Source organism: Thermobia domestica, chromosome 2 (assembly GCF_964235325.1).
Source record: "Thermobia domestica chromosome 2, izTheDome1.hap1.1, whole genome shotgun sequence".
NCBI classification, from domain to species: domain Eukaryota; kingdom Metazoa; phylum Arthropoda; class Insecta; order Zygentoma; family Lepismatidae; genus Thermobia; species Thermobia domestica.
The window spans coordinates 36317892-36331564 of NC_137455.1; the positions used below are offsets into that span (position 1 = coordinate 36317892).

Here is a 13673-nt window from a genome sequence, read left to right on the forward strand (position 1 = left end):
TTGTCCACCACAAAGCTCACATGGCGAGAGCTGGGATCGAACCAGGGATCCCATGCACCAGAGGTGAACGCTCTACCACTGAGCCACCGCGGCTCCTTCAACATGAATAGTCCGCCTTATATGATCGAACAGATAGCAAAATAAGAGTAACCAAGAAAGAGCTCCACTTCAGTGGTGCACTGAAATCTAGCTCAATGAGAAACCCTTACAGGTGTCGACTAGGCAATGTGCTGCTACTGAGTATGCACTGTTGTCACTCGATCTTAAAGTTAATGACTTTCTCCCCTGAGGGAAGTTAAAGACATCGTTTACGTAATCCCGTTGCCAGCAACATTGAATAAGTTCTGAATCGTTTCTTTGTTACTCTGGCATTATCGCAGCCATGCCACAACACGCTGAATAGAAGCAGACTACCGCTCAGACACATCTTCAATAGGAATACGAATCAGATTTTCTGGGCTTTCGGCATCTATGGCCATGTTAGCCCGACACGTATGAGGAATGACGTACTTCAGCGATTACACTACCCGCAGAACTAGGAAGGAAGGAAGCGGCTTGGGACCACTATGGTAGGTACCATCCCGGTACTGTTTGATGTGAATGAAGAAAAACCAAGAAAGCCTCGTTCGGGATGGCTGGCTTGAAAAAGCTTTCACACTTTTTTGATCGAGTATCCCCACTGGGAATCTTCTATTTTCTATTATGTATCACTCAGTGTTTAACGTGTAACAGGTACTTGGTGAAATAAACTTTTAAAAAAATCTAAGGAATCATTTTTAAGAGTGGTTCTCAACCTGTGTCGCGCAGCTCATTGGGTGTAAAGTAAAATTTTAGAATTTAATGAACCAATTAATTAGAATAAATTTTGAGATAGACTGTAACAGTCAACGCCTCCAACGGCAGCAACAATGCTCAATACTACATAGTCTCTACTTTATATAAACCTATAGTGTTACATTAAATAAACATTTAAGTATATATATATATATATATATATATATATATATAGGGTGGCCCAAAAGTAGGTATACAGTTCCGTACTGATCGGGCATGACATTTTAGATCATTTACTTATTGTTATTCATATAGGTATTGACTTTGTTTCTTCTTTGTTTGTTCTTAATTTATTTTCACTTATACCTTAAGGTTGGAACAAACCAAAGCAAATAAATTCATTATATTAATAAATTAAACTTGGTCGATGCTGGGCCGTATACCTATTTCTGGGCCATCATGTATATCCTGAAATGACATGAGATTGAGTAGTTGAATCTCCCTTTGATGAAACTCTGTGTACGCTACTAATTTTATTAATTTATATTATTTTAATAAAAAAAATTAAACAAGTGTGTCGCAATCTTGTAGGCATACAATAAAGTGAGTCGTTAATCAAAAAAAGGTTGGGAACCGTTGATTTATGGTAACAATGTCACCTTCAAATTCAAAGTTTATTCCTGACCATCACAATTTGAATATGCCCAGTACTTCAAGCTATTATAGAATTACTGATGAGATAAAATCCCTACCCTGTATCCGGGGTGGAAAAAAAAAATATTCGTTGTCGCTTCGTTGCTTTCTAGCAACTTCGTCAATGTCGTTAAATAAAAGGTAAGGGTTTTACCTCTAAGGTGTATCCCATAACTATTATTTGCAAAGATTATATATCGGTTTCCAATGTTTACTTACTCTCACTAGATCCAGATTGGTGCCTGTGATTTTGAGTGAATCATTTCCGACAGTCACCGTGTACTTGTATTCACCAAGGTTCGCATCATTTGTGGACAAACTGTGCATCAACACGCTGCGCCTACCAACTAGAAGGAAAAAAAAAATCAACACAGTAAGTGACTGAAGGTTATTTATCCCTATTAGGAAAAAGACAAAAACGATTGCGGAGTCTTGTAAGTCCTTTAATCTTAACAATAAAATTAACCTTGCTTTCCATATGTATTGATTAAGATTTTAATATAGTTTATCATTACTCGTCACGTACACTGAAAGGAAAAGAGAGAGAGGGAGAGAAAAAACTTATTAAAACATTATTTATGAAAGAACAAAATCTGAAGAAAAATCTCAATTTAATTTAATTACTATTTAGATTGTCATTCGTCAAGCTTTTAATTGAAGAAATAAGGGAACGAAATTTCGTTACTGTATTTTGGCAAATAAAACGTGAATATCAACGTGGACTTCATTTTACACATCTTACAAATCGAGTTTTATATGCATAAGTTAAAGTGAAGTTATGAAGAATGAAACCTACTATTAATGAACTTTCGTGGAGTTTGTAACCAAAGTTGTTCCAATCGGAAAAGAACCTGCAACAACACATACCAAAAGCGTGCATCCTAGTTATTGTGTTTAGAGGAAGCCCTCGGATACACTTGGTTCAGTTTTTCCACGTTGAACTGCTCATCTACTTCTTACAGCCTAGGCCACTAAATCATTATCGTAAGTATTGTACCATCACTGGGAAGTCATCCCGCTAAGAAGCTTCTATATTTTATGGTCCTCCACTGAAAGTATTCATTTCGACCAAATAATCTCTTTTAATATCATCCAACAACAAAAACCTTCCCTTTTACTTTTTTTAAAATATAATCTACTAGACCCTAGAAAGACTAAATAGGCCCTCTCGCTGGTATAGTTGGCTGGCGCGTCCGCTTAAGTGTTGGATTCCTGGTGTGAGAGAACTACAAAACTGAATGCATTACGGTGGTTTGGATTCCACCTTAAATTGTAGGTGTACGTCTCGTATAGAATTGGTGCTGAAAAATTACGGGAAACTTCAATAAACAAACAAGACCAAGATGTTTTTAAAAGACAAACTTGGAGCGACACGTCTAAATTTCTTCGTTTTTGTTATAAGAGAAATTAATTTTGTGCGCTTTTCAAACGTCATGCTTAGGCGTAGTTTCGCTCCGTTTACTTCTATGCAAGTGGCCTTTTGCTGATTATTTCTCTACGACAAATACTATATGAGACTTGTCTTTTTCTAAACCTGGAATGCAAACTTTCTGATGGCCATGCAAACTTTGACTGAGACTAGTCACATTTGGGGGGACGCAAAATCATTGGGACTTTTCAGGAAAAAATGGAGCAACACTTGCCTCGGTTCAATAACTTCCAGTTAAATAATGTCCAAACCGGTCTCTTTTTGTGTGTGTATGTATTTTTTTAAAATAATTATGTTTAGTATTATAACTTAAATTAGTAATAAGATACATAGCAAATACTCCTAACATAAATTGAATTCAGTAGAAACCGAACGGAAACGTTTCAACAACAAAAAATAAAAATAATCCGTGATCAGTTGGTGTTGAATGTGTGTGTATATAAGAATCATTGGTTTAACTACATTACAGGAGAAAATAAGTTACATTTCCGAGATTAAGAGCCACTAATGTGAAATAATTAAATTTTTGAGCACTGACAAGTATACGGTACGTAGATGTCATAGGTTTAAACTTTAATTTCGAGTTCGGTAACGGAAAAACAGCACATATTATAAAACTAGCATCTTAAAAGCACACCGTTTTAACGAATACTAAGCTCCAAGAACCTTATACATTGTTTCTACAGTAAAGGAAGAAAAAAATATGCAGTTTTTCAAGCAACGTAAAAGGGATATGAATTGACGACTTATCGATGAAACGTTTGTATTTGAATTGCTACTTGAATGGTTAGGTGTGCACTTTTTTTTATATATATATATATATATATATATAATCGTTGAGTTGATCTGAAGTTTAACGTCCCTTTCAGCAGTGAGACTGTATGAAACGGGAACTACTGATTAACGTAGAATTCGAACCACATGAGCTTCCGCCGGGAATCGAATCGAACCCGGGTCTCCACGCCAAAGGTGCGTACGCTAACCATTTAGCCAGTGTTGTTTATCCGCAAGTTTCACGCCCACTTCATGCATTTTTCACTCTACTTAGTTAATCATTACAAATTTTCTCTACAGAAACGTTTTGAATGCTTCCAGCCGTATTCCATCTCCCCTTTGTAATATCCACATTTCTGCTCGACTTTATATATATATATACAGGCGCGGATCCAGGGGGAGCTACGGGGCTATAGCCCCCCCTTGACGCTCAGGAATACACTGGATAAAATGGGCTCCATTCCTGCTTTACACTGGATAAAGTGGCAAACTATGGTTTACCCCCCCCCCCCCTTGATCATATCCTGTATCCATCACTGTATATTATATACATAATGGCCGATTTTCGTCGTTGCTACCTTTATTTTTATTCCCTGTTCACATTCCGGATATAGCCTACCTGAATACGTATGTTTTACAGGCACGAGGCATAGTCGATAATGTCCGGTTGTCCACAATGCGGCTCAGAGAGTCTCGGTCAAAAGATAGAACATCTAACTGTACATTCTACTTAAGTGCCAGCAGGAATATTGATCTCTAAACGAACACATTTTCAGAGTCCTATTCGACTAAATGTTTATTCAGATCACCTATATTTCAAGAAAATACATTCCCTTACACTTGATTTTCTTTTGAGAATCACACAATGAACATTCGTTATGCGTTTCAAAAACAAAGCAAATTGTAATTCAAATCTTCGCAAACTAATCTTATTTAGTTGTTGTATGATATTGCATTACTGAATAAAAGTACGATTTTAGTAGTTATTGTAATGTTTCCATACTGCGGCGAACAGTTTGTGAGCAATATAACAAACTGTGTGGTATCAGAAAGGGGACACACATGCTCTAGTCTAGTGGTTAGAGCCTTGGAATCGTATCCGCGTGGTTCTGGGTTCGATTCCCTGCCGATGCTTCCTGATTTTCGGCGTCCACCCAGCGTCGTGAGGCAAAATGGGGTCAAATAAAAAGACGTGATGGCCACTAGGTCTAGAAAGCTCCGGCCAGACAGGGTTAGAGAGAGGACGACACAGTGTGCTGACATGTTAGTTGCTAGGCTGGGCGTAATTGAGCCGGTCCCTAACAGATGGCGTTGGAGTGGGTCAAGCTCCACAAAGGGCTGCCACGCCAAGTTCGTTTTTCTGGTGTGGTATCCGAGTACAACATTACGATAACTTAAGGTACAAGAAATAAAGTAAAATGAGGAAAATAATGCAATTTAGATTAAAGTCAATTAACCAGAACAATCTTCTTGTCATGTTGTTAATAACGTTAAAGCTTGCAATCTAATATTTTATATGTATATATTAGGGTGGTCCTTCTTTTTACATATTTGAAATTTCAACCTCTGACCCTTTCATATTGTTCTTTTCTACGAAAAAACAGTTTTCTGTGAAATTTGAATCAAACTGATTCTCAAGCAATTTGAAGTTTATTGCTAGTCTGCCGCAGAGCACAATGCAAGTTATACATGACATGTTATCGCATTAGTATAATTATTCATTTCATCATGTATTAATTAATGATAAATAATAATATTAAAGATTAACAAAATAATAATAATAATAATAATAAATTTATAAATGTGAAATTTATAAATATAAGTATCCTTATCTATAGGGCGCTTCTGTGTGTACACCCAAAAAGAACACCACAGAAAATTAATATCTATAACCAAAAGAATTTAAGACCTATATCACATTGTTTGGGGGATAACCGAAAAGCAGCGATATCATATCGCTCTGTCTACAGTCTACACTCTCAATCTCGAAAATTTAAATATTCAGTCATTTTAAGAAATACACCAGTTCATAGGTGGCTGGCGTGTTTTAATAATGAACTCATTTTTGTAGTTTAGATTTTTTGCTGACAACGCTTCTTGTAAATATTAATCAGGTTATAATAGTAACATACCAGGAAACTTACTCTTACAGAAATACATTGTAAAGTATACGGCTTTAGGAGTAAGTTTCCTTTTAAGACAGTTGAAGCATGTAGCAGAGCCTCATTCTCAATATATACAGGGGTTCCATTCCTAATTTAAGCTCACACAGACATGGTTGTAGGGATTGAGAGATCTCAACATATTTTTCGCGAAGATTTATGTTAAAGTTTGATTTCTAACACCCTAGGCTTCTATGGTAGCTAGAAATGATCTCCAACTCCTTAAGGAACTTCATGCTTATTTTCAACATGAGATTGGTAAAGGAACATCACACGAAACGACACGACATCTGTGTTACCTCCTCCTTAATCTCTTTGATCCAAAGTTAAACTCTTATACAAAACGAGCTATGATGCAATCATCAGCAGAGATACAAGGAGGAGAAGGTCTATCAATTCGGGCAGTGGTGAACTTGGCGATGGTAGAAAGACACATCGATTTTGTGACAAAAAGAAGCAGAAATATATTGTATATATTGGATCTTCTTGGCATTCCAGATGGTTTCCTCAGTGAAGACCCTGATGTATGGAATGATAGGAATGACTTTAAGACCAATAAGGCAATTGTTTGCTAATTAGCAGCCACAAATGATCATGCAGAGCGTGGTGACGCCCTAATACAAGAAGCGACTCTGTCAGGATGCTTTAAAACTGAAGAACAGTTGCAGTATGCGATCGAAGTAATTGAACACAATGATATTGTTTCAAGGAAATAAATTTTTCTTCAGAATTAGCGATTACAAAACAATATGTGCTCACTCATAATCAGAATATGTTGTTCTGTAATAATTCAGTAGGGACTATTCGAAACGTTTGCATTTACATTGATTTACTATGAATAACTGACTGTGAAACATAAGAATATTCGATCAATTAACATTTAGCTTTTACCTGGCAAAATTAACATTATTGAGCCACCTCTAAATATTAAAATTTTTACATGATATTTTGCACATATTATTTCTATACGAAAAGGAAACGTTTGAGAGGTTCAGAGAGTAAATTGCTTTATTTTGAAATTTCACCATATGTATAAGGACCACCCTAATATTATACATATATAAACAAACAATAAAATAGGATCAAATCTAAAATTACATTTTTAGCAAAATGTTGGTAAAGTTATCGGTTAAAATAACCACTCAAGATCTCAATGTTTTACTTGTTCAGTACAGTTGTTATAAATATTTTATTTATTTATTTATTTATTTATTTATTTAACAAGCACCAGATACAGCTCAATGGCCATTTTATACTGGCTATTTAACAACAATGGAAAGGATTTGGGAAGTTATCGGCCAGGGCCTGTTTAGTAGGTACCATCCCGGCATTTGCCTGGTAGGACTGGGGAAACCCTAGTCAGGATGGTCAGCAGCGGAAATCGAACCCACGTCCTCCCGAATGCGAAGCCAATGTTCTACCACTTGAGCTACTTCAGTCGGTAAACTATTTAAAAGGTAACTTTAAACTTAACTGTTTAAAAGATATCACCCTTCTTAAAAGTTACAAAATAAATAAAAATACCCACCGTTTGCGTTGAGGCGATTACTTTCATCGGAAGCACTACTGTTTAAACTGGAACTTGATCCACCCATTAACTCCTTTTCAGATTGTTCTGGACGAATTGGAGAGGCGTTTCGACGAATAGTTTCTTCAATTAATTGTTTCGCGTGGCTGAAAGATACAACAAATTTAATAGTTTATTAAATAATATAATGCATAATTATGGTATACTGGAATACGCAAGGATAAATTTTGATGAAAATAGCTTACGTATAACTACAAGGGCTTGCTTTTATAGATTTCTAAGTTCCTGTCACATATACACACAACGCTGTTACAAAAAGAAATGCGATTCGCTCCGCGCTCAATCTGCTTCTCCAATCATATAATTTTCTGCTACACTTATAATTTTGGAATCTGTTTTCTTTTTTGAAGGGTAACTAACTATTCGTTAAGTTTTCCACAACATTTTCTTATTTTTTGTAAATAAACAACAACAACGAGATACGTTTTGAAAATAGGATATCTAATATTTACAAAATGTTATTAAAAGAATTACGGTTTGTTTTGAAGATCTTTCATATACGTGTATAATGTAAAACTTTGAGAGTCTGACAATCATGAAATGAAATGAAATCTTTGTTTTACCGTTCCACGATTATGCCGGCTAAGCTAAAGAAGACGGTGATGATGAGAAATGAAGGAAATAGTGCAAGGAAAAAAGTGGGAGAAAACGGAAGAACTAAGTGAAAACCTACGCACACGGTGTTTGTCTACCATAAAGTTCACTTGGCGCAAGCTGAGATCGAATCAAGGACCCCATGCACCAGGGGTGAACGCTCTACCACTGAGCCACCGCGGCACCTCTGACAATTATGGTATCATAAATTGAACACAAATTCTAGCCTGAAGAAAAGACATGGAAACACTGTTTTCCTCGTTCAATAGATTTACTTTCTAAATTTCTGATTTTCTTTCTTGCCTTTTAAAGTTATTCAGCAGAATTTTTACAAAAGAAAATAAACGTTTAACAACTTACAAATTTCATTTGTCGTGAAAACCGAGAATTACCATGCATACACCGAAGAAAACTGTTCAAGTCAGTATTCATTTGCGTACATTAAGTAATTTAAAAGTTTTACTAAAGTTTCAAAACTTGAAATAAAATACAACATACGGATTGCCTCATTAGCTTCTTACATTTTTTTTTCTAACTTCCAAGCTACCAATTCACAAAATACATGTACTACATAAAATCGAGACTTTTAGACACTCAAAAAGTTTGCGGAAAGCGCTTCAACTAGTGTTTTAACGTTTTCAGATGGAAATAAAATCAATCAATGAAGTTCCAGGACTGATGCTGTTTCCAGGATTGATACGTGGCATTAATGCTATAACTATTAGTGACAGAAAATCATTTATTATATGAGATTAATGCTACGATGTTTTTTTTTTCTTTTTTATGTCTGTGTATGTGTGTGTGTGAAGATTTGATAAAGAGAAAATATGTGCCCTTCTAAATATCGGTCATCGAGTCCTATTGTCATAGATCCTTATATGGAACAAAAGGTGAACAATAAATTTTTCTGTAATTGTGAGTAAGCAGCAACAGAGATTTACGAGATGATCAGAACTGTTTACCGCGAGAATGTCCTACCTCGTGGTCATGTTTGGGTGCTAGTCCGATTTCGTGATGGACATGAAAATGTTTCTGATAACTCCGGACTGGAAATTCGTCAACGAATGGATAATGGGGAGTGTGTTCGCGACCTGCTACAATCTGACCGTTACATGACGTAGTATGTGCTACATATGAACACATCAAATGACCAAATCACCAAATGACCAGATAAGGCTTTCTCGCGCTGAACACTTTCGATCATCTCTTAAGTCTTCGTTGGTGATTTCCCTAACTTACAGCAAAACTTAATGTTCGACCTTTGCCTCACGTAATGACAATAGGAACCGGGTATCTTCGATGACCGATGTTTAGAAGGGTAAGGATGCTCTCTTTACCAAGTCTTCACGTCCTGCAGAAGAAGATCATAGTATTAATCTGACATGATAAACAATTTTCTGTCATTAGCAGTTATAGGGTATCAAGATCAGTTCTGGATTTTTTTTTTTTTAAGAGGCGGAGAATTTTAAACTGGCAACACTGTTTTCTGTGACAGCTGACATTACAGTCCTTGGTTATTCTGAGGTTAGTTTGGTTTGGCAATTCATCATGAACAGACTCACGCCGGAGCAACGTTTGTAAATTGTGCAAATTTATTTTGAAACTCATGGCTCAATTCGACAAACTCATCGGGCATTACGTGCATTTTACGGTGCTCATAATGGACCAATTAAATGGCCACCTCGTTCGTGCAATTTGACGCCATTAGACTATTTTCTCTTGGGATATGTAAAGTCGCATATCTACGCCGAGAAAGTCGCGTATCTACGCCGAGAAGCCAGAAACAATTGAGCACTTGGAAGCCAACATTCGACGCGTTATTGCCAAAATAGAGCCTGATTTACTGCGAAGAGTGTGTGAAAATTGGACCTCCAGATTACAGCAACATGTACGCGCCAGCCGCGGTGGTCTCATGTCCGAAATCATATTCAAATATTAAGGCCATAAAAATGACTGTCAAACAAAACCAATTTCATGGATATTAAAACATTTTTCTGTATTTTATTGCAATAAAAAAGTTCTCCGGCTCTATATAATAAAAAAATAAAAAAAACCCTTTAGATCAAAATATAATACATAGGTTGTTATATAGAAGATTAATAAATACACATAAAAGAAAGAAGGATAAACTTACTTGATTTTATCTTCACTCGGTCCAGTGATTTGCACAAGTCGTTCTTTGGCTCCAGGATTCACTGAAATACAAAATATCATGACAATTTCTAAATGACTACAAAACTATTACCTAGTACAATTAATTAGTTTAACAATGAACGGAACACATATTTATATATGGTCAGCACTCACTTCAATGTCTGTTAATGATTGATTTTGTGAATTATCATATGTACTATATTTCAAAGTGTAATTATTTTTCTTAACATGCTACTTATTGTCTCTACCAAGTTTATTAATGTTTTACCTCCTTACGTACACATTCTTAATAATTCGCAATGTATCAGTATTTTAACTTTCCTTCACTGGAGAAAATACTGAAATTTTGATTCTATAGCAGTAAAGGAAAGTGGGTTCCACCCACACTCCGCTGAGAGTGGCGATAGCTAACAGCCTAAATTGCACTTCTTTAATATGTCATATGTCTCAATCAAAAAACAAGAATTTTGATGGTTGGAAAATGTTTGTGTTTTCTATGTTCGTATGTGTGTGTTTCAATTTATGCCCGAGTAAATCCACAGATTGCCATTACTAACGTAACATTATATGAGCCAAGATTAACTTGCACACAGATGTCATGCTTTCAAATGATTCTCCTTCGTATCTGCGGCGATGATCCTCTATCATAGATGATAGAAAGGGTAGAGTCTGATCCTTTGATAGTCTTGGTGATTATTTGATGCTGTTTCCAGAAGACGTAGTAATCGCTTTTTCCTCTCCAAACTTGGTCTAACTGAAACCCCTTGGTTGGAGTATTGGTGGTCCCGAAGTTCGAAGATTAAGATCAAACACGAATGACTAAAGTTCTCAGTCAGACACCGATTGAACGATGACTGATGACTCACGGAACGAAAATTTAAGATGAGGACACTTGATCATTTCCAATCTCCGTATTTATATGAGTTCATGGTCTGTTGTGTCATTGTATTCTTCACTTTTTTCCCCCTTTCTTCGTGGTTTCTAAAGTGAAGGTTTTTTTCGCCTGTATCTTTGCTCACTATGTATTCGTCAGTTAAAATTTTGACAACCTGTGGATTCTACTACGCATTTATGGAAACACATAAAACATCATCATTTGCGGTTTCAAATTTCTGCATGTTACAGGTACTTTGCATTACTTTTTTTTTTTTTTAAGTTAACTGATTCTTTTGTTTCATTTAATTCTCTATTGCTTCCTGGTTCTAAGTTCATTGTCCCTACATTTCGTTCTACAGATAATTTACACGTTAATAATTTTTACCAATAAATCAAAGTTTTACCTCAGTATTGAAAGGAGAAAAAGCAATATGTAAATTTGTAATTCATCGCTGCCAGAAGTAGTACTTTTCTTTAAAACATATTGAAGACGATAATTCACAAAATCAGTCAACACAAAACAATAAGGAGAGTGCTCAGAAAATTACAATTCATGTTTATAGTACATTTCCTTTTTTCTTCAAATATTATTCTTAGCATGCAATAATAATAATAAAATGATGCTTATTTACATTACAGTAGGTTGTTACTTAATTTGTTCCGATATTTTGGTCTCTATTGGTGCTAAGGTCTTTTTCGCACTGTGTGGTGAATCAGCTTTGGGTTTGATATTGTTTTGTTGGCACAACATATTTCTTAGTGCGTAAACAAAAATAATAGCTTCAAATTATTCTTAACAATTCAGATATGTCATATTACGAAGTAAGAACTACAGGATCATCACTGAAAATATATAATTTTTTGACATTGCGCAAAAGAACCATTCTTTGCTGATAATCCACAAATGAAGTGGAATAACATATTAAATCTTTAATTTAACTTACAAGGGCTATGTTGAGAATAAAAGAAGTCAAGTAAATGATGGTCAAAGAATACGCTAAATGAAAATACAGAGGCTGATCCATTTGAATCAGGACAGCTTGCAGACAGTAACACATGCCAAAACCGGGTTCACAGAACATCAAAACTGTAGCATGTTAGTATCAGTGTCCTGGCTGTTGTGTAGCAGAGTAGAGGCGTAGTGGGCACAATGCCGACCAAAATTTAAGAAACTTTTTTCAGGAAGATACCTAATAACTCTTTCCGACATAGTAGAACAGCGTCAAAACAATAGCTTTGTGGTAGAACAGGCCACTGTTAATGAAATGAAGAAAGAAAGAAAAAACTTGCTATTCTTTAGAGGATATTCCTATTGAGAGGCAAAATTCTAGTCGCATGAATTACTGTGCTTTTATACTTCTCAAACGGTGTCTTTCGTCATGTCGGGTTGGCATGATAAATGGTAAGCAGGAGTGGGACAATATATTCCCGGTAAAGCTGCAATGGACACTGCGATGTCGTGCAATGCTCCATACCAAGGTAAGCAACTTCAATTTGTTCGGATGAAAATGGATCTGCCTCTGTAACGTATTGGAAGAGGGAGACAGGAGAAATCCAGAAAGTCAACAGTAACAACGTTGTTTACCACAAGTTTAAAAGGTATGATATTAAACCAGGAACCCTTCCTTTCCCACCTCTACTTAAGCCATTCCCCTACCTCTCTTTCCAACTCTGAATACTCTTATTCATTGTACAAATAATATATTTCACTTATTAGTAAAATAAGAATTAAACACAGATCTAAATTTGTAATTATTGAGTAGTCACTTGTTATTAAATAATCCTAAAATTTAAACTATTTTATTAAAAATATTAGGTTTCAATACAGATTTCAATTACTGAAAGCGAAGAAAGCAATTTAACTATTCATGCATTCACATTTTCAATACATAATGTTTATATCGATAGAGAATAACGAATAAAACGGTTCCACATTCATTACTGAATGCAACAACGATTTTTATAGTGCTTACTGTTGTAGTGCAGTAAAGAATTTCGACAATTTGTGCTGTTACCTTCTTCGAAGGTGTTAAATGAGAATAGGGTAGGAAAATTTTACGTACTACGAATCTGTTGAGCAATAAGTGATGTATTGATAGGGGGCAACAAGCATTACGATAAATAGTGTAAAAATCTGTCTTTTAGGGTAGAGCTAAAAGATGGTAGACTGGAATTTGAACTTTGCCCAATCGCCTCTTATTATAAATGTTTCTTCTTATATACAGTAGTAATAAATATTACAGATAAAATGTAAGTTCCTCTAGATATCTTGGTGATTTGTTGGTGAATTTGAAGGAGTCCGATGACCAAGCGTCTTAAGGCGAGAGGAACCAAGGCTCTTACGCCATTACAGATTTCAAGATGTGGGTAGGTACTTCTCAGAGACCAGGTGTCCTAGAGAGGGGAATAAAACCCAGAGACAGGCGTCTTAGGGACTTGTGAAGTATTTGCAGAGATCAGGCGTCCTAGAGAATGGTAAGTATAAAGGAGCTCTCAGAGACTAGATGTCCTAGAGAGTGGAGGTGATGATCAACCGATGGAGATTGATGCCTTCTGCGGTGTTTTGGCTCCTTTCATCCAGAAATGTTGCTGACTTGAGTAATCTTCGTCACTTCACGATCGTTGACGA

The 13673-nt window shown here is 35.8% G+C and overlaps 1 protein-coding gene across 6 annotated transcripts in view; it reads right to left on the reverse strand.

Moving 5' to 3' along the window:
• The window catches only part of mxt (Eukaryotic translation initiation factor mextil), a 146473-nt gene that overhangs the window by 89259 nt on the left and 43541 nt on the right, over nucleotides 1-13673 (reverse strand). For all 6 annotated transcript variants that reach the window (XM_081740647.1, XM_081740652.1, XM_081740656.1 and 3 more), the window contains 3 exons: nucleotides 10149-10209; nucleotides 7361-7506; nucleotides 1687-1814 (listed from right to left, as the gene is read on the reverse strand). In XM_081740647.1, the coding sequence (XP_081596773.1) occupies nucleotides 1687-1814; nucleotides 7361-7506; nucleotides 10149-10209 (335 nt within the window). The remainder of the gene's footprint in view (nucleotides 1-1686; nucleotides 1815-7360; nucleotides 7507-10148; nucleotides 10210-13673) is intronic.